This window comes from Bos javanicus, chromosome 28 (assembly GCF_032452875.1).
Source record: "Bos javanicus breed banteng chromosome 28, ARS-OSU_banteng_1.0, whole genome shotgun sequence".
NCBI classification, from domain to species: Eukaryota; Metazoa; Chordata; class Mammalia; order Artiodactyla; family Bovidae; genus Bos; species Bos javanicus.
This window is the reverse complement of record NC_083895.1, coordinates 32244113-32271828: the sequence shown is the minus strand read 5'-3', so window position 1 is coordinate 32271828 and position 27716 is coordinate 32244113. Positions and strand designations below refer to the sequence as shown.

General features: G+C 44.5%; 2 protein-coding genes across 7 annotated transcripts in view; one reads left to right on the top strand and one right to left on the bottom strand.

The window, feature by feature from the left end:
- Window positions 1–10254, top strand: part of DUSP29 (dual specificity phosphatase 29) — a 32067-nt gene extending 21813 nt beyond the window's left edge. Inside the window, exons 3-4 of the mRNA XM_061405412.1 lie at window positions 333–553; window positions 9580–10254. Of these exons, the coding sequence (XP_061261396.1) occupies window positions 333–553; window positions 9580–9821 (463 nt within the window). The 3' untranslated portion in view covers window positions 9822–10254. The remainder of the gene's footprint in view (window positions 1–332; window positions 554–9579) is intronic.
- Window positions 10255–14619: 4365 nt separating this feature from the next.
- The window catches only part of KAT6B (lysine acetyltransferase 6B), a 182090-nt gene continuing 168993 nt past the window's right edge, over window positions 14620–27716 (bottom strand). For all 6 annotated transcript variants that reach the window (XM_061405394.1, XM_061405393.1, XM_061405392.1 and 3 more), the window contains 5 exons: window positions 25384–25615; window positions 24908–25067; window positions 23988–24323; window positions 21525–21816; window positions 14620–18644 (listed from right to left, as the gene is read on the bottom strand). In XM_061405394.1, the coding sequence (XP_061261378.1) occupies window positions 16129–18644; window positions 21525–21816; window positions 23988–24323; window positions 24908–25067; window positions 25384–25615 (3536 nt within the window). In that variant the 3' untranslated portion in view covers window positions 14620–16128. The remainder of the gene's footprint in view (window positions 18645–21524; window positions 21817–23987; window positions 24324–24907; window positions 25068–25383; window positions 25616–27716) is intronic.

The window sequence follows — 27716 nt, the reverse complement described above, 5'->3', positions numbered from 1 at the left end:
TCAGAGGAGACCTGGCAGCTGACGGTCCACTCCTGCCACCCCTGGAGTGTCCAGCACCAAGTTCTTCCGTATTTGGTGAATGAAAGAGTGAATGGACAAATGAATAGGTTGCCCACTCTCCAACTTCTCTAAACTGCTGAACCAGAAATATAAAAAAGGCAAAGCGGCCAGGGGGTCAGCAAGAGCAGGGCTTACACAAGGGAAGTCCTTCATTTCAGTGGCCAGGCCTATTTAGAAGCTACAATTGATGGCAAAAACCCGTGGACTGAGCTCGAGTTTTCCCCAGATTTTGGCCAGGGCTCTGCCTACAAGCCTCTCTCTCGCGCACCTAGGACAACCGCGCTGGACCGCTATGGGCTGCAGAAGGCAGGCTTCACCCACGTGCTGAACGCTGCCCACGGCCGCTGGAACGTGGACACGGGGCCCGACTACTACCGCGACATGGCCATCGAGTACCATGGCGTCGAGGCTGATGACCTGCCCAGCTTTGACCTCAGCGTTTTCTTCTACCCAGCTGCCGCTTTCATTGACGCTGCCCTCCGCTATGATCACAGTAAGAGACCTTTGTCCGCCTGAGGTCCCACCCCCGCCCGCGGCCACCTCGAGGCCCCGCCCCCAGTCCACGGCCCCGCCCCTCACCCTGGTGGGAAGAGGCAGAAGAACGCTTAAAGTAAGCTCCCTTCTCAAATTCTGCCCTGCCAGGGTAGCTGGAAATGTCGGATTCCCTGGAGTCTCTAAGCCTCACTGAACGGTGCTGTTGTTGCTGGGGTTCGGCCTCGGTTGCCACTAATGGGAAGTCGGGAGGGCTCAGAGGAGAGGTCTTAGGCCTGAGTCTCTCTTCCCTAAGGCACAGCAGCCATCCTTTGAACGCCAGGGGTGGTTGGGAGCCCTCAAAGCTGGGGTGCTGCCAAGATGCTAACTGTGCCTGGGTCCAAACCAGACTAATAGCCAAGGGCCTCGATGCTAGAAAAACCTTAGGAAGCTAATCTGAGTGGAAGTATAGAGACTTCAAATTCTCCTGCTCTCGAGCCTAGCTCATACCCGCCTCTCCCATCCTCTCACCCCAGTCATATTCAGTCTAGTGAACTGTCCTGTGGAAAGCTGACAACCTCAGAAAGACAATACCATATATCACTTACATGTGGAATCTAAAATATGACAAAAAATGAACCTATCTACAAAACAGACTCTTGGACATAGAGAACAGACTGATGGTTGCCAAGGGGGAGGAGAGGGGCTTGGTGGAGGGATGGAGTGGGAAGTCGGGATTACCAGAAGGAAGCTTTTATATACAGAATGGATAAACAACCAGGCCCTACTGTATAGCACAACGAACTATATTCAATATCCTATGAGAAACCATAATGGAAAAGAATATTTAAAAAGACTATATATACATGTATAACTGAATCACTTTGCTGTACAGCAGAAATGAATGCAACACTGTAAATCAACTGTATTTCAATTTTTAAAACTTTTAACTCTCTAAGGATGAGGCTTTCAAGAAAAAAATAAAAAGAAAGCTGACAACTTATTCTTTGTAAGTGCCAAACTATGAGAATCTGAGTTTTACGCTCATAATGTCCAAGTTTTTCAAGGTTAATTAATAACCATCTTTAAAAATCACGGTGCTAGTCCTTGTGCTCCAAATGCAGTTTTAGCTGCCCTAATCCAGGTAAAGGCTGCAAGGCTATTTTCGAGAGAAGGGCACAGTGTAGGTATGTATCCGGGTGAGATAATATTCCATGATGACTGCAGGTTGCATTTCAGTGGCATTCCATAGAGGTCAGAGGGGCTTCAAGTCCTTGATCTGTGCTCTGGCTTCAGCCCCATGTGTCACACACTGAATTATGGAGTCATCACATAATTCAGGATATACAGTTACTAAGTCTTTCTGGCCACAAGTAGTTACAATAAAGAGGCTCACTGACTGACCAACTAGCCTGCTGCAGAAGCTGCAACTTGCAGCTGGGCCAAGGCCACATCTGCTGGAGAGTCTCAGACCTTGTTTTTTATTTTGGTTCAGAAAGCAATGTCAGAGTGAAGGGGAAAAAACAAAACAAAACACGGAGCTGCAGTGCTCGTCTTAGGGGATGCCTCATTTCAAAGTCATCCTTTATGAGTCTATTTATGGATCATCTTTCTGTGTTAGGCACATTCTGGGTTCCCAAGCAGGATCAAAAAGCAACTGGACTCTGACTCATCACATAAGGTGAAATTTGCCTTACAGTATTTGAAGTTAACTGAAAACATATTTGACATTAAAAAACAAAAAGATTCAACCACCCAATCCTTCCGATTCTGTTTAATGTGCTCAACTTGCCGTTACTATATCTTCAACCATCCCCTTAATGGAAGGGGCCTGGCTTCGCAGAAGACAGGGCTGCTTTCAAATTCATGCTGCACAACTTACTAACAACGTGATTTCTAAGCCTTGGTTTCTCCATCCGGTGATGAAAATATTTACCTTGAAAGGTTATAATGAGGATCAGCAGTAACCCACAAAAAGCACTTAGCCTAGAACCTGGCACACAGCAGGCTCTCAGATGTGTTTGATAAAGAAAGGCTGCGCACTGCGAAGCACATAACCACACCAGCACGTGCATATCATCATAATAAAGTTTCCAATCCCCAAAGGGGTAAAGAAAAAAAAAGGAAAAAAGACATTCCAACTTTGAACTTCGGTGGCATGATACACGCATAGGACAGCTTGCCCAGTTCCTGACATGCCATTTTAGAGTCCGCCCCCACTCACGGCTGAATTAGGAAAGAATGGGCTGTGGGGTCATATGCTTATGCCTGGGCAGATCTCAGAGCATCGCTGTGGCTTGTGACAGGCAGACGGTGCGTCCAAAAGCATCATGCTAGCCAAGAAAGCATCAAGAGAGAAAAGCATATCCACAGGTCAGAGGACATGCAGGGAGTGTGAGCCTACACCAGCTGGCTGGGGGTGGGGAGCAGGACTGGACAGGACCCTGTTACCAGGTGGGAGGGCTGATTCCTTTCTCTGTGCCCTTTGTATCTGCATATCTAAAGACTTCCTCAAGCTGAGGGCTCAGACACCAACCCTTCAGGACCCAGGCAGATGCCATAAATGAATGCCGCTGGCTGTGCCGGAGGCCACGGGGTGCAGGGAGGGCTTCTTATGGTTAAGCCAAGAGCCCCGTATTCCCTCCACAGGGGACAGCTGCTACTCAGTCCCAGCCAGCGATCATCTTGTGAGAATCAGTGCTGATGTGGTAGATCTGACTTTACAGGAAAAGTTTCCAACCTGGATTTTAACATAAAATTGCTCAAATTTTAAGTGTTGGCAACACGTTGAAAATTTCTTAAAATGCTGCAAAGACCAAACAAAAGAAACCCAATGGCTGTCAGTTTGTAACCTGTGCCCTGAGTAGTCAGAGTAACAAAATAAAATACTAGTTAGCATCAGCAGAGCCTCCATTAGTGGAGACAGTATGTGCTCGCTTGTATGGCACATGCGCAGGCTGCCTGGATAGGCCTTGTCACACCCTGGAAAACCACAGGATGCTCCTGTAGCATTTAGAGCCAGATGCACTCGTATGTTTCTTATTATACTCTTGCTGTAAGAGGTGTTGACGGACAGTCTGGCCAAAAGGCAAAGAAAGGCGTGTCTTTTTCCGTCTTTCCTGTTCTTTCTTGGCTAGTTCCAGCTTGCTGCATAGTTTCCCACACTGCCCCTCACAGTCAGTCTCTTTGAAAAGCAGAAAAGCATCCCTCGTGGTGCTGCGGAGCTGTACTTGTGGTCTGTAGTCAGCCTCACAGGGCCCACCCCGTGTCTACCCTACCTTGATCTGACCATGCTGAAATAACTCACCAAGCAACATCAGTCACTCCTGAAAAATCTTGGGAGATAATTGAGTTCAGTGTCTTGCCCTGAGAGCTAGGGAAACAGAGACCCAGAGAAGTCACATGACACAGTGAGGGTCACAGAGTTAATCAGAGGCCAATGGGCATCCCTTCTGTCACTCAGGCCTCACGGAAGAGTCCTTCGTCCCTATTTTCAGCATCTGGTGACTGCAGTATAAGGAGTCACCAAATATCATGAAAGGTGAGACATTCCAGCTGATTGCAGGATCTGAACTGAATTATCATGCTTCATCAGAAAAAGAAGGACAAAATACTGCCACCGGAGCCCCATTGGGACTGCCTTCTCTGCTCTTGGCATGGCATCCTCAGAGCTAAGTTACTTTGGTTTTCATTTAATGAAATCTTCTGAGAAATCCCAGGGCAGATACCACGAGGTTCTAAAGATCAGATTTGAGTGTCACGACTCTCCTTTCTTTTTCTTAAACCAAGAGTCCATAGGCTGCTTTTGAAGCCATCTTAAAATCTATTATGAATAAGGAAGGTATGAATAAATAAATGAAGTCTGCATTTGAGCAGGAGGCTGATTCTCTGGTGCTTCTGACTTTAACCAGACCAAGATTTTCAGGGTGTTTAAGAGTCTCCTAACCCACTGCAGCAAGAACAGGCCTGATGCCTGGCAGTTCTAAAACATGCCACATATCCTTTTTCTGAGGACTTCCATGGGTGCAGACCATTTTGGGAGGAGAACGAACTCTGCCTTTGCAGGTTCCAAGGTAGTTAGTGGGAGACAAGGGGCATACCCCTCAAACCGAGGGAATGGGATGGGATGAGCTGGTGATTAACAGGCTTGGCCTGTATGACTGATTTGAGTGACCAAGGCCTACCTTCTGGTCACCAGTGAAAATGTGCCACTAGGTAAACAGTAGAGACAAGACAGCTGAACAGCATCAACAATGCAATGAATACGAACTTGGGCAAACTCTGGGAGATGTTAAGGGGCAGGGAGGCCTGGCATGCTGCAATCCATGGGGTCACAATGAGTCAGACATGACTAGGTGACTGAACAACGAGAGATTCTGGATTTGACTTTTCCTCATAAAACTGTGGGAATTCACCTTTTTCGTAAAAGGTCAAAGGAGGAATGCTTAATTGAAATCATTTCTCAAACATAGATTGTGGCCTATCAGTGGACTGAGAAATCAATTTAGAGGCTGTGACTAGTATTTCCTGAAAATTTCAAAAGATTAGGAAAGAACAGAAGCCATCAGCATGCCTGGCATGTGGCAGAAGTGCTAATTATTTTGTAAAACTCTTGTCTGATATACACATACCTGTGAGGCCCCTTTATAGCCTTTAATGTCTCTAGTGGCAGTGGCCTGGGCTTGAATCAGGTCCTGCCAGCTGTGTGACTAAGACACAGCACTTCTGTGCACTTCAGCTGCCTCCTTTGTAAAACAGGGGCACTGATTCTATCTACCTCATCAGGTTGTTGTGAGGACTGACTAAAATGTGCAAAGTGCTTGGAAGATCCGGGGTGGGCTGAGCCCATGTACGCGTTAGCTATGAATTTTATGCCGGGGGGCAACGCGATGAACACAGAAGTAGAAAATCACCGATCTAGAAAATGCCAACCCTGACAATGATCCCTTCCCTCAGGGTCCTAACCGTGGCTGGCATCTACCTCACAGAGAGCCGCCGGCTTTCTCTGGTGTGGGCCATGCTGTGAAAAGGCCAAAGGCAGCCTTCCTCCCCTAGTTTCCCCAACTCTCCCAAGAGCAGGTTCTCACCATCCAACATTGGGCCCACAAGGGTGCTGCTTAGCAAGAGACACAGAACAGAGGGAGCAGTGCCCTGAGACACTGCGGACAGCTCCTCTACCCGAGGAGACCCACCAAGCTCACAAGGCTGACGGCACTAGCACCGCCATCGTAAAAGCAAACTCTTTGGCCCTTCCCCTCCTCCCACTTAACAGACTTCAGGCTCCCTGAAGACTTAATGAACTACAGCTTTCGTCTGTTTCAAGTCTTTAGTCATGACAGAAAGAATTACCCTTTTTGCCAGGAAAGGAAGAAACGCTTTAGTTATCAGCAGAGCTGGCAAGGGGCCAGGCAGCCTCTGGAACAGTCTGTGGGGATTAGAATGCCAGAGGTAGTCATTCCACTCCAGAAGCACAGTCATGCCCCTGGGCAGGGCCAGCGCCCCCAAACCCTACCCAGTGCTGAAGAAGCCAGCGCTGCTCTGGCCCTCTGGCCTTTCTAACCAAGGTGCACAAGGAAAAGGCGGCCACACTTGCAGCTCAGCTACCGGGACTGGAGGCCTGCTTGCTTAGCTTGTGCACACTCTTGGAAATGAATCACGATAAAATTAAGTTCTCTATGAGGCTCCTTCCGAATCAGCACTTTTGTGTGTGTGAGTGTGTGTATTCGATGAGGATGAGAGGGACACAGAGCCGCGTCCCCTCAGAAGTGTTTTTTGCCAAGCTCTTTGTATCTCCTGACGGTGCTCCACAAACCCAGTGACATCTGTGAACATCTTTCTCCTTGGTCATCCTTCCAGGCCTGGGGCCTGAGACTTAGGAACAGCTTTGGGGTCACACAGCTTAAGCCTGGCCCCAGCAAACAGATCCTAGAACCACAGGAGAGGGCCACCACTGCACTGGGATGGTGGTATGGCAGTGCAGGGGACAGCCAGAGATGCTAATCACATTGCTTTCTCTGTCGCCAGGGCACAGTAGCAAGGAGCCACCACACAGGAGGGTCTCAAGAACAAATTGCTTTGAACTATTTCCAGCAGTGGCACCATCTTTCTGGGTGACCTCTGGCAGCCATTTTGCCTCCCTGAGGCTGTTTCCCCATCTGTAAAGCAGGGATGAGAATAATGAAACCTTGAAGGTTGTATTAAGGATGAAATGAGATAAAGCATGTTGATGCGCTCTGTGGGCTCTACTCTAGAGCACTGCCAAACGGAGGCCTGAAGGATGGAACGCTGCTTCTCATGGTGGCTTCTCATCAGGCCCAGCTGTTGCCATTGATGGTGACCAAAGGGAGCTTTTTTCTAGTGGAAATTCTTCTAGATCTCCAGTTTTCAAATTTTACAGTCTCAGATCTCTTCCACACTCCTAAAAATTACTGAAGGCCTCAAAGAGCTGTCATTTATGTACGTTAGATCTATCAATCTTTATTAGAAATAAAAACTGAAAAATTTGAGAATATTCGTTAAAAAATAATAAAGTAAACCAACTGCATATAACAATTTTTTTATGAAAAAATTACATTTTCCAAAATAAAGTTAGGGAGACTCGTGGGATTATTTTACATTTTTGCAGATCTTTTTGATGTCAGACTTAAGAGAATCCAAGTGGGTTCTTATATCTACTTCTGCACACAATCTGTTGTGATAGTGTCTTGATGGAAGTGTAGGAAGAAAACCCAGCCTCACTCAGATATGTAGTTGGACAAAGAAGGGATACCTTAATAGCCTTTTCAGAAAACTGTGGATTTTCTTCTTTGATATTACACCAAAACTTGACAAATGATAGCTTCTTAAAAGGCGAGTTGTGATCTGGGATTTGAAACCATATCTATAAATGTCATACTCTGTTACATGAGAATCCATTGGTCTGTCTTGAACTCTGAATGAATTTTTTTACCCATCATGATTCTGTAATCTCTCATCGGTCCCACAGAAAGTCTTGTTCACTGAGTTAGGCAGATCTTCGAAATGTTGACATTTTTCATTGTACATTGTCAAAAGACACATTTGTTAATATCACTGCTGATCTTAACAGAAAAATCCTAAGAGTATTGTGAAACTGTCAATCTCACAGTGGTAGATACAAGTGTTCCCCAAATTCTACTTTTTGCTTGAAAGCTTGCTTTTTATCACTGGCAACAGATACTGTCAATTGTTTTTTTTTGATGTGACAGGCTCACTTCGTTCACTTCTGATAAAAAGTCTGCCAAACGCCCAAGTTTGAATTACCATAGTTTTTCTGTCATTCATTCTTTTAAGTAAAAATGGTATTTCATCAAACACCATAAGCTGAATTAGCAAAATTCAGCTTGCAACTCAATCTCTCATAAGCTTTTCCTTGCGATAACAACTGTACTTTGGTTTGCAGCCTAAGTGCTTTATATGTATATCCCATTTCATCACACAGAATATTAAGAAGTGTAACCAAGGGCTGAAATTTGATAAAATTAATTTTTACTGCTTCATCAAGGATATTCTTAAGGGAAGTTGGCTTGTTTTTCCCCCACGAGTGCCTGGTGGTGAACACAACGATTACTAGTCTAGTTCGGTGCCTCTGCCATGATTCACACTAAGGGACCAGCAATTCCTCCTCCCTGCCTTTGCACCATCATTGCAAAAGTCAAAGCAGTGAACGGGGCAAATATCACTATAGTACTATTGTGAAAATAGTGTTAACTCTATAGATCTCCGCAGAGTATCCTAGGAACCCCCAGGGTCTTAAATCATGCTTAAAGAACCACTGATCTAGATGACGAGTTCATCATCTAGACTGTAAGAATAGTCATCCTGTGGTTGTACTACATGACACGGTAAAATTATTTTTGAAAAATCTTATCTTGTGAATTTTACTGACTTGATTTTGCTCACAGCTGACCTGAGGTTGTGGCCTCTTTTGACAGTTGAGGAAGCTGAGGCTCCACAGGCTGAGTGGCTAACCCCAAACCCAAGTAGTTAGGAGCAGAACTGAGTCTGGAACCCAGGCCTGCAGGAGAATAGGCTAGGGTTCTGTAGGCAGACTGGGTCATGTGGATGCTCACAGATACCATGGCAAGCAGACCATGCCCTCTGTCTCGCAGGACTGTGGGTAACTTTCTCCTTACTGAGGTTAAGTGCATCAGGACTGCAAATGGTGCAGAAAGCCTGACGTTCTCCACAATCCACCTGCAGTCATGGAAGGGATGGAGTGCATCTGCTTAAAGTGGATTATGGTTCATCCATACAGAGGAACTCTGTGCAGCCACAAGAAAAAATAACAAAGAGAGAACTCTTCAGAGGCTGATATACAAAGATCTCCAAGACACACTGTTAAATGGAAGAAGCAAGGTACGGAAAAGTGTGTAAAATTGGCTACCTTCTGGGCAAGGAAAGACGAGAAAAAAGTATGTTTTTGCTATGTATAGGCACAGATACTTCTCCATAAGAAGTGGTAATACATGTCACTTTGGGGAACTGAGGAGCTGGGTGGGAGGGAGACTTTTCAATGGGCACCGTATTATACATTTTGAAATCTGAACTCTACTGGCTGCCCTAATCAAAATAAGCACTAAGAAAATAAATAATATGAATATATTATAAACATGAAGAAATTTCAAGTGAGCACTAAAAAAAAAAAAATCATAAAATTTTTACTCCTGCACGCTGATGGAGCTTTCACTTGGAGGCGCTTTGGCAGGTAGGAAGCATCAACTTCAACCCCTCCTCCTCCTCACCGAGGCAACGATAACATCTGTGGGCCTTTGATTTGCGCCAAGCAGTATACCAAGTGCTTTAAGCAAATGCCTTTACAAGGACACTAATGAAGATACTGATGGTATTCCCACTCTACAAATGGGGAAGCTGGGGCTCCCAGACACTCAGTAAGTTGCCCAGGGTCCTACAATATGGGAGAGGGATGAGGATTTGAGCGGGTTCCACCTGAGCCCCACACGTACGCTCCAACCTCCAGGCCACCCTGCCTCTCCAATGTGGGTCTTTCTTCTCCCCTCTCCATTTCAGATAAGATCCTGGTTCACTGCGTCATGGGCCGCAGCCGGTCGGCGACTCTGGTCCTGGCCTACCTGATGATCCACAGGAACATGACCCTGGTGGACGCCATCCAACAAGTGGCCAAGAACCGCTGCGTCCTACCCAACCGGGGCTTTCTGAAGCAGCTCCGGGAACTGGACAGGCAGCTGGTGCAGCAGAGGCGACAGGCCCAGCAGGGTGAGGACGCCGAGAAGTGTGAGCAGGAGCCGTAGGGCCCCCTCGCGGGGCCAGCTGGACGTTTGGGAACGGAGAGGGAAGGCTGAAAACAGCTCTGCCTCGTGACTTCTTTTGTCGCAGAGAAGGGACATGAAACCAAAGCTTGACTCCTTCCAAACAATCTTAAACTTCCCGGGGGCTGGTGAACAGGGGGGCATTCACAGTGGGCTCCGGGACGAGCCCTGCGCCTGGCTTCACTGCAAAATGGCGCGGACCGGCTTCCCGGCACAATTGGTTACAGGTGAGCGCGCAGGCGCCGTTCTTGTTTTTTTTTTTTTTTTTTGTAAGATGGAAGCAGAGAGGAGTACTTAAAAATCTGTTGACATTGTGCTGTGATTAAACATTTGGCTTTGTCTGAAAGTCACATTCTTAAAAATATAATTTTAAAATATAACTTTATTTTCTAACCACAGAAAAAGTGCCTGGGAGAGCTGTGTTAAACGGTCTGCTCCTGGGGTGGGGAGGTGCGGGCGACAGGGATTTCCCGAACGGCCGCTGCTGCGTCTTCTTTTCGATAGACTCCACATGCTCAGGTCACCATCTGGAGACGCTGCTCTCTGCAAGTTGTAGACAGCAATTTATCTGGGAGGGGTGGGGAGTGGGGGTCCTGAGACCCTGCACAGAGGACCCCTCTTGGCTTCCCCGCCTTCCTCAGGGAGCCAGGGCAGTTCAGAAAGTTTGTCAGTCGTGTCGGACTCTTTGTGACCCCATGGACTGTAGCCCGCCAGGCTCCTCTGTCCATGGAATTCTCCAGGCAAGAATGCTGGAGTGGGTTGCCATTCTCTTGTCCAGGGGATCTTACCGACCCAGGGATCGAACCTGGTTCTCCTGCATTTCAGGCAGATTCTTTTATCGACTGAGCCACCAGGGAAACCAATAATTTTGAAAAGAGACTTTGGGGGACTGGAAATCTTTCATTTTGATTCTAGTCCAAGCAACACGAGCTTGTTTTCAGTCCCCGTATAAAATATTCACAACTGTGTTTGCCCTGGAATGCTCGAACCAGGCAGCCTTGTGAGCCTGCTCCCCACCCCCATGCCCCACTAATCCAATCACCACGATCACGATTCCATTCTTGAGGAGAAAGCAGCAGCAGGAACAAAGCTGGGGGAGATGTCTTCTAGAACTAGAAACTGGATACCAGACAGAACCCAGAGAATGATGCTGATGCCAGTAGTCAAAGAACAGAAAACCTGAAATGATAATGGCCTACGGGGAAAACAGGAAAATGAACCCACTGGGAGCTCAGCAGCTTTGTAAAGCCACCCGAGGGTCACCCCGTGACTTTAGGGGTGCTGCCCTGCTTTTGTGAGCCCTCGTAGGGCTCCCTGGGATTGCCCGTGATCTGCTCTGGGGTCACCTTGGCCCATAGTGGATCCTCATAATGACTCAGATTTGGGTGAGGGAAGCCCTATACACAGGCTCTTGGAAAAGAGGTGTGGACCAAAAGGGATTCCAGTGGCCCCTACTTACACTTTCCCATTACAAGATCACAATAGCTCTTCTACATTCAGTTCTTATCTCCTAGGTCTGACCATTTCTGGTCCAGAAAGAAATATTTCCATTTTAATGAGATGTTACTTTTATACACCATCGTGAAGTATTTATGAAGCCGTATGTGGGAAGGATAGGTCCATTGGCTGCTGGTGTCCCTCAGAGGGTTCTTGTGGTGTTTTCTCTCCACCTTCCCACATGTTCCCACCTTTGTGGGGCTATGAGTCCTGTCGAGCAAAGCAGAAGTAGATCACTTTGAAGTTAAAGTCTGGCCTCTTTAAGATAGGAGCCAGGGGTAGAGGAAAGGAAGAACAGAAGTTTTTGCAAAAGCGTTTAAATTCTTCAGAAATGATATATTCATTTGGTCAACAAGTATTTGAGAACCTACCGCATGCTAAAAGTTGGGTTAGGAGGCCAGTGCAGAAATGTCTGCTGTAACGTCATGGGATGAGGGAAGCAGGTACTGAGGGAGAGATGCAGTGGGGATGAGGCAGGGGAAAACCCGCTTTAGACCTGAGAAGATGGGGTGAGACTTCAAGGAGAGCACTTTCCAAATGAGGACGGAACATTCTAGGCTGAGGAACAGCACAGGTGAAGTGGCACCGAGGTGGCAAAGAAGTATGTTTCTACCCAGTGGGAGTGTGTTTCAGTAACTGCCCATCAGTGAAGCTGGGGCTTGTGGGTGAGACAGGAGATGGATACAGAACAGTAGAGACACTGTATTTTATTCCAAGTGCAAAGAATAACCACAATCAGTTTTTAAGCAGGGGAATGGTTTGATCTATGTTTTAAGAAGATCACTCTGGAAAGAAAAAAAATCACCCTGGCTGAAATATAGAGAATCGATTGTAGGGAGGTGAGGCAACCAGTAAGAGGGTGTTGAACTGTTGACAGGAAAGAGGAAGATGGTCTGGACTAAGATAGCACCAGGCGACTAGCATTCAAGATTATTTTAGAATTATCCTGGAGAACAGACAAAGCCTGCTTTAAGGGACAGGACTGGAAAGTAGTGATTTGGTTTCTTGGTGGTGCCTTAATACTGAGATGGGGTTGACCAGGGCAGAAATGGGGGAAGGAGGGGCTAGAGATCACCAGTTACATCATGTCTAAGACATACAAAAGATGACCCATGATTTCACCTTCAATCTACAGAGAGAGCTCAGAGGAAGATCCACTGTTAGCAATATAATCCTGGGTGCTATCTGCATAGAGGTGGTGTTTGAAGTCATTGTACTGGGTGAGATAATGAGAGAAAACAGAGGAAGCCCTAGTGCCCGAATGCCTGGGTGTTGGAGGAGGGAGAATAGGGAAGATGGAGAAGGGAGAAAACCAGGAGAAGGGAGAAAACCAGGAGTGCGCTGCAAAGAAACTGAAGCTCCTGCTTCATAATGTAACTACTTGTACTGTAAACCAGTATTGCTTGTAACAACAAAGTAACCTATATTTGTATAGCACCCAACAGTTTTAAAAGCATTACGTATGAGTTAGCTAAGCCTTTAAATCAGAGAGCTGACAAGTTATGGCCTTCTCTCAGAGTAAAGTGTTCTAGAAAAAAAGACTATGATTTGGAGAGAATCAAATTCATTTCTGCTCACAGATTTCAGTTCAGTGTGTTTGGACAATTAGTTAGCTTGTTTGCCCCATTTCCTGCAAAGGATGGATATTTGTGACTTTTTTTCTTGTGATATTGTGAGTCATTTTTTCTAAAATGGAATGTTGGCAAGGAAAGCCAATGCCTTCACACCTGGGTAGGCACCACCTGCGCCAGTAAAAAGGCCAGGCTGGCAACTGACAATCACTTGTTAAAAAATTCTTCTAAATGAAAGAACACATTACTGGGTCTAGAAGGTATGGCCTGTTCATGGGTCTCAACCTAATAATGACTCTGTTTCTCCTGATGAATCCAAGTTCCTGTTTTCTGGGCTCCCTGGTGTCACATTTAAGGCTGAGCTGATTTCTCTAAGTGAGAGTAGGCAAGTGCAGAGCAGGCTCAGATCAGCAGCTTCTCTCCCGCCAACCCTTTCCATCTGTGATGAATGTTAGGACTTGGGGCCCGCAGAGGGGCTCCCACTCCTGGCTGTGCTGCAGTCCCTGGGGAGCCTGTAGGACACCAGGAGTCCTCTGTACCGTTCTTAAATTCTGGTGCGGCAGGTCTGAGGCAGTGACTGGGACTTCTCCTCAAGCTCCCTGGAGGACTGTGAGGCAGGCAGAGTGTGGTAAGCTCAGGCGCCACACAAACCATAGGGTGCGGTTACAAGCCATTGCAATACGTGGAACAGAGGACAATCTCAGTCCCCAAAGAACCTTATTTAACACAAGAGAAGAGACTAAATATGAGATGGTTTCCAGGTGGGGCCTGTGGAAGGTTCTGCAGAGTTCCGCGTCAGCTGGTTAGCAAATCCCCCCAAGCCCTCTACCCCTCCTAGGGGCAGACTCTTGCCTGAGGTGTGGATCCACCGGGTTGCTAAGATCCTCGGCAGCTCTAGAACCGATGCCAACAGTTGATTCCAACAACAGCACACCATCACTTCCTGCTCTGAAGGAGGAGGAGAAGTTTCCTTTCCTACCAGAAAAGCACCTTAAACGTTCTCTTCTCCCCTTGGTGACAACAGCCTTTGCAGAAGGGTCTTCTTGGAAGCCCTCCCTCCAGCTACTACAGATGTTCCCCCACTTGCTATACAGTTTTGGGGAGGAGGAATCAAAAGATAAAATCTTGACACTAAGCCCAGACTGCTTCATAACTGTGGGAGAAAAATGGTAAGGGTGAGTGAGTGCACGAGGCAAAGCCCTTCATCGGGGCCCGGGACCCCGGGCTGTGTGCACTGTCCTCCTTCCCACACGGGGGCCGAGTCAAGCATTCGTTTCTAGGCTTGTCACTTAATCACCAAATGTTTTAACAGTCAGACAGGGCTTTCTCTGAATGCCATAATGTTTGTGAACAATGACGTTTTCCCCCCTAAACTTTAGATTCTAAAAATAACATCCAATCACTCATTCATGACAGAGCAAAACTTGCATGCTTATTCAAGAAAATGATATTTCAAACATTCAAGTCCAAATTGGGTGCTTTTTTTGTTGTTGTTATTACTGTTTATAAAAATGAAGTTTGCTACCAATGGACTAGGCCCTAAGGGGATTTTATACAGACTGTACAAACGAGGCAGCTGGATATTTGGGCAGGATCCCTTTGCAAATGAAGATCAAAGTCAAAAAGAAAAAAACAAATTCACTTTATTTTAAAGACAATGATTGGCATACAGAAGGTATGCACTAGCATAAAATAAACTTTCATGAAAAGCATTAAAATCCATTATAAATTAATTTATTAAATAGGTATTTGGTATATGTGATGGTTTTATTAGATATTACTCTTATTTATTGCCAACCCCTCCCACAAAGTCAAAACAAATCAGAAAATCTCTTAACTCCGATTTACACTAAATAATTTATTTTCCCAAAATGTGAATGTGATCTGAGATGTGACACATGATATACAGTTCAATTGGTCATTCTCTATCAATCATAATATGACAGGACACAAGAGGCTAAAAATGGCTCATCATAATTTATTTTATGTTAAAATGTACAGCTTTTTTTGTTTTTTGTTTTTTGTTTTTTGAAGTGACCGACTAAAAAGAGAACAGATAAATACAAGAGTGTCGCTGGCTCCTATTTTATACAAGGATTACGCCTCTCCTGCTTGGCCCTTACAGTCACCCTGTACAGGTACAAAGGCTACAAAAAAAGGAAGCGATATAAACAGACACAAATAACTTTTTTTTGCTTTTTTTACATGCGATTTGTAAGCTTAGTTTGAGCTATTCACAAGCTACTTCTCTATTTTTCCTTAAAAAATAACTCCAATATTTTATAAAGATAGAAAAATCTACAGATGGAATGAAAATGTAAAGTTAGAGGCATTTCCATAAAATAGCAACTTTACACCAAATTCACTATTTTTTTAAATCCTGCCAAGTATTTGGACATATATGAAATGTTTCAAAACCTGACAGATAAACACTGAGATATGCTTCATTCAATAAACAGAAGTCTGCATTTATAAAACAGAAAGCTGCCTTTTTTTCCCCAAAGAAATCTGTCACCAAAATGGAAAAGGGTCTCAACTTTACACCAAACATTTAGCAATAAAACCCTTTTGACTAACCAAATGGAAATAGCTTTTATAGCTCTTTACAGTTTTATAATTAACAAAAATATAGTTTTTTTTTTAAACCCTCAAATCAGGGCACCCTAATCAAGGCAAAAAACTTAAGAAATGGCTTACTGTTAGCACAACACTCGTACAGTACTACCAAATGCACTGTCACTAACAAAGACATTAGCGGCATGCTGAAGTGTCACCTCAACGAAATATACAAGAACTGAAAACGGTCAAGGCATTTACATGGAGTGGACAGGGGAGAAAAAAAAACGCTCTAGGTTCAGTATTAAAACAGATAATTTGGGGTGGGGCGGGGCTTGATATCCACATTGTTTAATGGAAGCAGTCACAGCGAGTGGCTGCCTCCATATGTAGTCCAAAGAGAGGCCTTCCTTTGCAGAGAATTTCATATAAAAGTAACAGAAACAAAAGTACCAAAAAAGAAAAAGGAAAAAAAAAAGATAAAAAGAAAAACAACTTTATAAGGCTTTCTGCTGCATACAGCTTTTTTTTTTTTTAATAATAAATGGTGCCAACAAATGTTTTTGCATTCACACCAATTGCTGGTTTTGAAATCGTACTCTTAGAAGGTATTTGTGCAGATCAATCCGAGAGATGCCCAGGGGTTTTGTGACAGCCCATGTTGCCTACCGTCTCATGTAGGACCCATTGAGAGACTGTTTGGACATGCCTGTGTTCATGTAGCCATGGTGTCCGGGGGCCGTGTACATCATGTTACTGTGGGGCGGGGTCTGCATTGGCTGCTGGGCATATGGCTGGGTCCCCATCATGCCCATCTGCATCTGCATAGGGTACTGGGGCGTCTGATTCATGTAGCCATGATTGCTGTGGTAGCCACTATTCATCATCGGCTGGGACATGCTGTACCCGTTCATGGCATTGAGGGTGTTCATGTTCATGTTCACAGAGTTGACATTGTAGGCTGGGGATGGCATCAGGTTCACACTCATGTTCATGCCCCTCTGCATCGTTAAAGTCCGTGCAGGACCTTGCATGGCTACAGTCTGGGAGCGCCCATAGATTTGCGACTGATGGGTGGCAGCAGCTGGTGACAGAGATGCCGATTTGGTTCTCATGGAGACGTGGCCCTTGCTGGCAATCTGGGTTTGCAGTCTTTGGCTGTGGGAGATGCCAATATTTGATGCAGCCATGTTCCGTTGCAACAGAGGTGGTGGCAGATTCATTGGAGGAGGAGTCAGGTTGGGGGGTGGGGTCATGGTAGCTTGTGCTTGGGGTCCCCCAGGGACGGAGTGTGGAGACTGAGAAAGCTGAACAAGCCCTGTGTTACTTAATGGTGTGGACAAAGAGGCACTGTTTGCATAGGAAGTTACAGCAGCGGAATGGCTGTAAGGCAATGAATGATCAATAAGTGTATTAGTTAACTGCTGTAGTTTGGCAAGGCTGAAGGTGGCTGACGGCTGTGGGTAATGCCCAGCCCCAAAATCACTCTGACCCATCCGTTCATATAAGCCAAGGTTGGCATTGCCAGTCTCGGGGATCTCAGCCAGCTGCATGGGCGGCGTGAAGTTAGCGGCCATGCTGCACTGTGCCAGCTGCTGGCTGCTGCTTGGGGGCCTCTCCACCACACAGCCTTGAGGAGACTTGACGCTGCAGGTCGGGGGGGAGCTGATGCTGCTCTGCTGCAGCATGCTGCAGCTCCCGCTGATGTTGGACATCTGCTGGGTGACAGCACAGCTGCTCTGTGTCAGACTGCTGGAGGTGAGGTTGCTGTAGGAGCAGCTGTTCTGTGAAGAGCCATTTCCACAAATGCTGCCGCCCATGGTAGAATCATAGCTGCTCGGGTTTTCGTAGTTCTCGGTTGTGCTCTCGATACTGCCCAGGTCACTAAACCCGCTGTCCACAACTTGCTGCGAATGATCCGAAACGGATGGGACGTCCATCATTGGACTGGTTTCCATGTTCTGCAGAGACGGCACTGAGATGGCACTTTGATCTGGGCTGATTTGGGCATAGCTGTTTTCCAGGGCAGGGACGCTTGGGCTACTGACAGAACGTACTGACTGGCCAGGGTGGGAATGGACGGATGAAACTGGGCTGCTGTGGTCTGACTGCTGGCAGTCATCTAGAGTGGCGGAGATCTGTGGGCTTTGGTCTGCGTGGGTGTAGTTCTGTAGGCTTCTACAGGCCTCTTGAGTCTCGGCGCAATCCTGAAAGGTGTCATCCTGTTCACTGTTCTCCTGGGTCAAGGACTGAACCGCCTGGACGGTCTCAGAGTCTATTTCCAAGGTGGCTGTGTTTCCCTCTTTGAACTCAGAATCTACTTCTTCACTGTTCTTTTGGTCCTGCTTCTGTGCCTGCTCTCCTGGGGGTTCCTCATCAGATTCAGGGGCAGTTTCAGTGGCTCCAGCAAGCTCCTTAGGTTCACTATTACACGAAGCTGGGAGGTCAACACCACAGTCCATTAGGACCTCTGGGTTTGAATGACTAGGCTGGACACTAAGGTCTAAAAAAGCCTCCTGGTTTTCCAGTACTTCTTTGAAGGCTTCTCTTGGGTGTTCTTCCTTCTCCACTTCAGCAGACTCCATGTGACTGTCATCCTCATCATCGGCATCATGCCCCTCGTTGTGAGATGGCTCTTCCTCCTCTTCCTCCTCCTCTTCATGATCATCCAAATGCACAGGGTCTTCTTTGTCCATGCAGACTTCTGGCTCCTCTTTTTCCTGACTCTTGGCACCACTGGGGTCTTTTTCTACATTTCCTTCCTCTTCCTCTTCTTCTTCCTCCTCCTCTTCCTCCTCAGGTTTGATTACATCGTCTTCAGGTTTTCCAGCCGGTGATTTATTTGGACTTACAGGTGCACACGTCTCCTCCCTTCCGTTTTCGTCCTGAGGCAGCAGGGGTTCCACGGCTTCCTGGACCCCCTCCTCAATCCTGGTGGAAGAGGGGCTGGATTTGTCTGCTGGAGTCTCCTTCTGTTCTTCCACTGTTACCTGGTCATCAGGCTCCATGGGTGTTTCTGGCGGGGTGTACAAGTTCAGTTTAAATCCAGTCTTCCTCTCTTTGTTTGGCCTCCACTTAGACAGACCACGCTTTGTTCCTTTTGGCCACTGTTTGCACTTCAGAGGTTCGGGATTGTCTCTACTGGCTTCTTTCAAGTTATTTGCACCATCATCCATATTGTCTTAGCGAGGAGACAGAAAGGGGGAGGAAGGAGAATAAAATCTTAGAAAGCATCACCATAAACAATTTGAATTCATTCTTCTAAATAATTTATCAAATACTGATTTTCGATTTAGCACTTTAAGCTTTGATGCTAAAGATATAATAAAACCTGATACAGAATAATATTGTGGTTAAAAAAAAAAAACAACTGAGGGAATAACCTAGGTCTGGAAAATAATACATGCTGCACACACCGTATACCTACCCACCCCCCCGACATAACCCATTCTTTACAGAAGGTTGTGCTTTTTTATAGGAAGCACATGAATAATAATGTGCTTATATTATTATATAAGCAACTATAATAAGTTTATTTCAGTTTAACAAACAAAATATTCTCTAACACAAAAGCCTGGAATTCCACAATGTGAAAAGAATCATTTTGAATATTTGCAAATTAGGAAATGCAGGTGAAAGAGGTTAAAGTTAGCTCATATCCCAATCACCACTAAACTGGAGAAAGGAATAGAGAAGACTAGCTCGCATATTTATCCTGAGAAAGTGAACTTCTGCTTGTGGACATTTACTGGTTTGAAATGATCTCAGATGACATTATTTTCTTTGATTTGAATATTCTCTCTGGCATAAAAATAAACTATGTACCTCTGAAACAAATGAATAACTAAATAACCAAAACATAAACACATTTCTAATCTACTCCAGGATCATTTCTGCCTGACACACACTATAATGTAATTACCGTGAAATTATTGAACATTTAAAATACAAGTATTCTTTTTATCACTAATTCTATCCACACTGCATTTTGGATCCATGTGCAAATGTGTATGGTTTGAATATTAAATAAGAAACAAACCATAACTGTCAGGTTCATTTTAGCTCAGCTAATCTTATTTTTACTGTTAGTTGTATGTATGTATGAATATAAATATATTTCTATAAAATAAATATATATATTTATATAAACATAAGCAAGCAAACAAGTAAATATATGAATAAATACAAACATAAAACACACAAGTCTTAATATCTTTATAAAATTAATGATCATATCGATCTCCTGCATGCATGCTCAGCTGCTTCAGTCGTCTGACTCTTCGTGACCCCTTAGACTGTAGCCCACCAGGCTCCTCTGTCCATGGGACTCTCCAGACGAGAATACTGGAGTGGGCTGCCATGGCCCCCTCCAGGGGATCTTCCCAACCCAGGGATCGAACCCGTGTCTCTTACACCCCCTGCACTGGCAGGCAGGTTCTTTACCACTAGCGCTACATGGGAAGCCCCACTGATCTCCTGGAGGGTTCACTTTAAAGAAAAAGCTTCATAAAGAGAAACAGTCTTATTAGAAACACTGTTTTGGAGAATAAAACAAGATCTAATTAATAACCAGTGAGGAACAGAGATCCCTTTTGCCAGGATGGAGTGGTTTCTAATCCAATCAGCGCAGAGCAGGGTAAACACTGGGCTCACCTATTAATAAAAGGATTACACGTAAACTTACCTGTCTGTATTACATTCAAGCTGGCTAACTGAAAAGACGTGTACTATAGACTGATCCTTCAGAAGTGCAAAGTACAATACCCAGTTAACAGACCTCTCATGATGTTCAAATGGCTTCACTTCTATTCGCACAAACAGGGAACAGGCACACCAGTGACTCTGGACTCCAATTCTCACTCCACATGCTACTAGATCTACTAGCCTTTTTAGGAAAACTCTGCTAATCAGAAGATGAAATTTCTAATAACTATTTTTAAGAAAGAAGATCCTGAAAGTAATCAGGTATAATACAGCCACTTGGAATTTGTTAAGGCAAGTGGCACAAAGGAGAGAATGAAGGCAGTGATGATTCATGTGTAGACTCCTGAGAACACAGCTAAAAAGTGGAATAAGGTTCAAATTCCATGCCAAAAAATGACTAATGAACAGGCTTGGTTCCTCCATACCCAGAGTGAGATGTCATTGCCTCCGCAAAACAGGTATGTAGCAATAGCATTGTTGTTAATTCAGAAAGTCAAGGAGCTGCCTGCTCATGTTCTTAAAATTGTGGCTTTTCAAAGGCAAGAGTGATAACCTGTGGTTTCCAGGAAAGTGAGATGGCCTGTTCTCTAGACTAAAATAAAGTAAGGTTTTGAATAGAGTCATTTCAACTGGAGAGTAGAAAGAATGTCCCACAAATCCTCATCATTCAGCTGGGAGCTCAAGTTCCCAGCCCAACAGGCAAGGGATGGTTTCTTTTAAATAGGGCATCAAAGAAGAGTCAATAATGTTTCTTTTTTTTAGAAGATGGGGTGGGATGTCTCTGCAACAGCAACTGTTAAACAGTAATTTGAAAGGAAAGATAATTTCCTGATTTACACATTATCCTATATTATCAAAGCTAATGGTGATGGTGTGGGTAGGTTTAGATGATTCTTGATAAGAACATCTCCGAAGACACCACTGATTATGATTCATCATCAATTTACTAACATTTGTTTTCCAGGGAAAAACATTCAGTGCTCACATCAATAATAATAATAATATATACTCTGATTTCAGAAGTATTAAATGTCAAAAAAAGTACATATTAGAATCAAGGAAGTGCAATGTGTTTCTTATTGACAGACTTCTAAGTTTTTGAGGATAAGCCAATTTCTGGAAAGTAAGATGAACCCACCTAGAGGGATGTTCTGGCCTTAGAAGTTGTTTAACATAAAATCCAATTCCAGGAAGAAGGGATAGAACCTTTTATGAATGAGAAAGGACAGATGAGCACTTATTTCTGGTGGGTCGGTATCACCTCAGAGATGCCTTTGGGTAGCATTCAGGTGCCTGGTTTTTGGCAATAACAGACAGAAATTCACAAGGGTAAGGTTTTTATAATTCCTCCACTTACTTCTACAAGGGTCAGTATTCTTAAAGCAATGATTGTCTTTTCCTTCCTCTTCCTCTGTCTGTCTTTTCTTCCCAGGCTGATGTTGGAATGCTTTTCTCAGCACTGGCTTCCTGCCATCCTCCTCCACTTCAATCTCACAGGTAGGCTCCAGCTGTGGCATTGGCCTCTCTTCATCTGAGTTGTCAAAGGGCTCATTCAGTACTTCTGTCGTCTCAGAAATGGTCTCAGTTGTTACACTGCTGTTGATCCTCCTGCGTTTACGACCCCTTTTCTTCTTTAGTACAAAAGGCCTCTGAAATTAATTCCAAACATAATACATCAGAGCTCATGAGAAATTACACTGCTGAGTCGATATGCGGCAAACATGTACTGAACGCGTGTCTGAGACTTAACACGTAAAGACTTCTGTAATGCCTTTGTACTTAACCTTCCATTTGATGTTTAACATCCCTCTCGGGCGCCTACTACACAGACAAGTGTTTTCCAAATAAAACAGTTGTTTACTCAAACAGATGCTTTGAGAGGGAACATCCTAGCAGCTGCACTGTGGATTTTTAAAAGCTAAGGTTTGCTTTCCTGGCATATTATTTTCGAGTAGTACCTGCTGGCTTCAAAATCCTATACGTTATAGTGATTAAATCATCATGGACATCAGCGTCTCTATGAGTGTTTCAACAGTCAACTAGCCACTGGGTCACTCATTGTAACATTGGATAACTGTTCAAGGAGCACCTACTACGAGCATGGCACTGTAAGACACACGACGGTACACAAGACTAGCCCCTCATTCCCCATCTCACAGGAATTCAGGAACAATGAAAAGGAAAGAAGAAAGAGTACTTGAAGAAAGAATTACTCTGCAGACAACATTAGAGTCATGTACTGGTGGCCTGCAAGGATGAGGGCAGCTGATAATTTTACAAAATATTTTAACATGGACGGCATCTAAAGAAAATGTAAAGACATGTGGAATGTATCTTACTTATGTAAGATATAACAATTTTTTCTAATTGCATTAGAGGTTGGCACAAATGACTTTCCATAATTGAAAACATAAAATATTTTTTCCAAGAAAGATGTACTCAGTGATACAAAATCCAAGTATAAGAATAACAGGTAGATTTGCTGCTAAGATGTAATCTGTCAATAATGGGTCTGAAAAATTACTGAAAGTACATTGCAAAGACGAGTACAAAATGCTTGATTAAAACTCAAACTCTAGGTAAACTATATCCAAGAATTACTGAGTCTCACATTTTTAACTGTCCGGATGTTCACTGAAGTGCACATATAAATTTTGATAGTCATATTCTGTATTTTAGTATTTATGATTATTAATCCCTTCAGTCAGCCTGCACTCTCTAATCCATTAGAATTTTCCCAAACGTGGGTTTAGCCAATATGCAGAACTGGTTTTCTTTAGGTTGAGTCCTTTTGTGTGATGGTAGGCACTTAACACGCCATGGATAATTCTGGGTTTTGTTATTTTTGAAGCAAACTTCTTTTGTTATATACATAATACATGGATACATGTTCCTTGTAGAAACCAAAATATGATTCAGAAGCCTAAAGTCCACTCTGTGGGATGCTCTTCTTGTGCCTGCCCCAGCTGCCCTTCCACTTAAACACAGTCAGGTTCAGACGATGGAGCACCAACCACCCTGGGAGTCAGAACAGCAGGGGCTTTGACAGAAGCCACACAGCGGGGCCTTGGGGCAGAGCCTTAACTTGCATTCTCACTATTAGAATATCCTACACTATCTGGCCCCTTTGCGTGTCGCAGAGAGACACTGAAGACAAAGACAGCAGATCTGGGTTGAGCAGTTACCTAAAGACAAAATCAATTTTCTAACTTCTGCACCGGGAATGTGTACCTATAGAAACCACCAGGCTACTACGACTGGAGACTTGTCAAGAATCTGTACTTGCACAAATCCAAAATACCAGCATTAAACTTATGGGCTTAAAATACCTTCTGACAATTCTATGCCAAGGACAAGAGAAGGAAATAGCATCAGGAGCACTGGGCTTGGAGTCTGAGCATTTGTCTGGTTCTGGCTCCATCTCTAATGATTTGTGCGACCTTGGACAAGTCTCCTATCCTCTCTAGGCCTTGAGGTTTTCATCAAAATTGACTGGAGAGCGGTTAAGTGCTCCCCTGGGCCCTTTCCTGTTCCCACAACCTGATTTACTCCAGTCCCGCAAACCAGCAGGTGGCAGTAACTACCAGACTAGCAAGCCGCCTGTCCCTGGTTTCCTGTCACAGCACCATCAAACCACAAAGAGTAAACACAATCATGACTGTAAGATAAAGGCTGAGGATGTATGATCGGTGGGACTGGATACAAATAAACTACATCTAAAGAATGGAGAGTGAAACAAATACTAATAGAATATTTGCGATGACAAATAAGATTTGATTGAAACTGACTCACAAGACAGAAAATCTAAACAGACACATACCTTTCTCTTTATGGCAACTGACTGTGGTTTAGTCAATCTTGGAGGAGAGCTTTGGATATTTTCTTCCTCTTCCTCTTCTTCCTCTTCCTCCTCCTCCTCTTCTTCCTCCTCCTCCTCTTCCTCTTCCTCTTCTTCCTCCTCCTCTTCTTCACTGCTCTCTTTAGACAGCTCCATCAGCTGCCCTCGCTCCCCTGCCACTGGCCGGCTCTCCGGGGAATGCAAATATTTATTTTTCGATTGTACTTTTGCAGGTGATTGCCTACTGTTAGCTCTAGATGACAGGATTTCTTGCTCCTCTTTTTCCCAGCAGCTAGCTTGTTCCATTAGCCGCTCGGCCTAAAGGGGAGGTAAAAATGGCGGGTCAGTGTGAGGGCAGTTATACAGTCAGAGCCTTTAAGGATCAAAGGCAAAGGATCTCTAAGTCGTTTCTGATCAGGATAATCAGCCAGTCAAGCAGCATTCCAGCTGCATCATCTCAGAACTCTTTTGCATCAGTTAGGATAACAAATCAAAGAAGATTGGGTTTCATGGGATATTTAGCAGTATTAATGATGCAGCGAATTGATTTGAGTCCTTATCACTACATTACATGCTCACTGGCATGGAGCATTTTAAGCAAATTCATAAACACAATGAATCGATTGACACTGCAGTCTTGGAGCTCAGCACCAAATTTGATCTGATTACATGCTGTCAGTAGTGAAAAATGCTGCTTTGTGATCAATGATAAACGTTTCATTTTTCATACTCAATAAAATTATCATGTCTTACCATGCAACCTCACTTAGGATAAATTAGTGCCATATCATTTCACAAGCTCTCTCTACATAACCAAGCTTTTGACAATGATGTTAATGACCTTAGCTTAAAAATGCTACAAGATTGAAATTACACAACTTAGGTTGATGAACCCAAATTACCTCTTTTTCGGCTTCTCGTTCTTCTTCAGAAACTGCAGCATTAGAAATTAAGATTGGGGTCCACCTCAGACTCTCTGGATCAAGTTCATTGGTCCGGGAACAGGTTTTCAACTTTTCCATGTGGCCCAATATCAACTTTTCCCGTCTAATGATGACAAATCTGTAATGTGAGGAGGCAGAAAAAAGTGCAATCAAAAGCTGAAATTTCATTTCACCTTCCGATACTGATCTCTGCTAGCACTAACATTACCTGGGTTACAAAAAACCAGAAAGCTCATCAATGAAAATGTGGAGCAAACTGAAATTTGACTAGCAAAGAAGTGTCACTGCCTGTTTTCTTTTTAGGAGAAAAGTTTTTGTAATATTGTTGGGGAACCTCTAATATTTAACTAGAATGAATCTGCCTAACTTTAGGGACCCTTTCTGGGGTAAGATGGTTACGAGGCAGCTGGGTCGCCCAGGACACGGGTGCTCACCGGCCATCTCTCTTGTCAATCATGTGGAGGTGCTGCAGAGTGGTGGCGATGTCATGGGGGCACATGCCCGTAGCTCTGCTGATGGCTTTGATGCTGATGTGCCGCTCGTGGTGGTGGTAGAGATATTCTAAGATGACACTCTTCCAGTAGGCCAGGTAGGAGAGACGGCCTAGATCGGAGAGTGGCTTTTCAGGAGACCCTGCTTGGCCTTCTCTTCGAGAAAGCAAATAGCCTAGGGCAGACAAAGCAAAAGTCGACCTCACTGTGGTGTTCTCAGACACTGGAGCAGGGGCCACTCAAAATAATGTAAGACTTACACTGTAAGTAGCAACAGGGTACATCACATCACAACATATCACACAGGAACATCACATCGGAGAAGTGCATTCATTTCATGTATAGTCTCTTCCCAGTTATATTACCGTGGATCTGACATCCACGAGGCTTATGCCCCCGAATCCTTTACAGCAGCCCTGTAAGTCAGTTCATTTAGCTGATGGCAGCGTTTCAGGCATACGTTGTGGCATACTTAACGAATTTAAAGTTGAACACATTACTTCTGATAAGTCTCAACGTCCAAGTCCCCTGGCTTCAGATCCTTTCAAAAACTAAATGTCAGGCACTTACTCAGAAATCCTGTCAAGGGACCACCCCGAACATTAATGGGGGGGTTATTTTCCACAGGAAGAACCAAATGACCCTTTAACAGCTGGGTCTTAATAAAAGACAAGGGCCTCTGTTGACTGAGATTCTGTATTGCTTGTTACATTTAACTAGCGGCGGATCTAAAGCTTTGTTTCAGGACTAATAAAAGAACGTCTTTCAAGTCAACTGCTGCAACTCCTATCAGCTCCACTAGCTCTATTTTCACCTCTTTCATGGAAATTAATTTATAATCCAACCGTTGCTCCTACAAATTAAAACAAAACAACCTCCTTAAAACAAACTGTTTCATGTACACGCAGAAAAGCCCTGAGCTTGGTAGGCTTTTGAACACGTACCCGACAGCATTACCGTGAAGGTTCCTTGGCAAAGGAACTTTAAAATGAGAAAAAACTTTAAACCCACTTGAAGGTAATGAATGAAAGCTGGCGGCTGTCTCGGTAATTAAGAGCCACTTACTGAGTAGAGAAGAAATGTTATAAACTAATGATGTCTACCTTGCTCTAATTATCTATTGCAACAGCCTCACCTTCATGAACTTCCTACATTTAAACAAACATCAACTACATACAGTAGGTGGCAGCAATTACAAAATCATGCTGCTTTGTAAACCACCCAAATCTTCAGCGTTTTTCTTCTTTATCTACATTTCCAAAATGGCTGCATTTTCAAGAATTTTCTCAATTTTGGGTTTTTTGTTAAAAGGAGAAAGCAATGTCTCTGGTGCATTTTCCTGCCTCTCAGAATCACTGTAAATAATGCAGAAATATACAACAAGAAATCCAGCCTTACCCTAGAAGGGTATAACCACAGCATTTTGCATTTTGATGGTTTTAATCTGAACGCCATTATGAAGATCAGGCACATATTTAACTTTAGGTTTTGCTGAAGTCTTTTGACTTGTCTCTTTAACTCATGTTTAAGTGCAAAGTATTTGACTGAATGCAAACAAGCACCATGAAATCTGACGGTCAAAGCACTGCCGACATGTCAGTTGGCTGCACACAGAGGCTTTCTACAGCGGTGTGCCAGGAATGCTAACAGGGATGGCCACTGTGCTGAACCCAGCCCGGATTATGCCCTGTCAGTGTGCAGAAGCGCTGTCACCAGAATACAAAGGGTACCCGAACCTCAGGACACAGATTACTGGCACATCTGTCACCTGCCTCCTAAGTGCTGGTACATGCTGAGAAATTTACTGGGTCAGCTGGAGGTCCCAGCTCTGTACCTCCGGGGTGGATGGGAGTCGGGGAGGGTGGGGGAAAAGAACCATAGTATCGTGCACATGGAACAATCCATTTTTGTCCACAGGATCCCACAATTAAGTCTGAGGCAGTGACTGTGAAGTTTCCTAGCCCCTCACTGGTTCTCATCTGAACCCCACAGTTGGGAACAGTAAGCACCCCCACCCCGAAGCCCAGCAGACAGATTTCCGTACCACCAAAGTTGTGCCCTCCCAACCTTATGTCCCCTCTGCGACGAGCAACCTTATCCAGGAAGCACATATATTTCTTTGTTCTGTCTTCTCTTCCCATGAGTGCTTTGTTGGGCTAAAGGGAAGCAGCCAGAATTCCCCCCAAAGACAGCTGACACAACTGTTCATGCTTTCACACCCTGAGAGAGTAGCACACACCTTCTCAGGGCCTCAGACCAGACGGGTTAGGCAACCT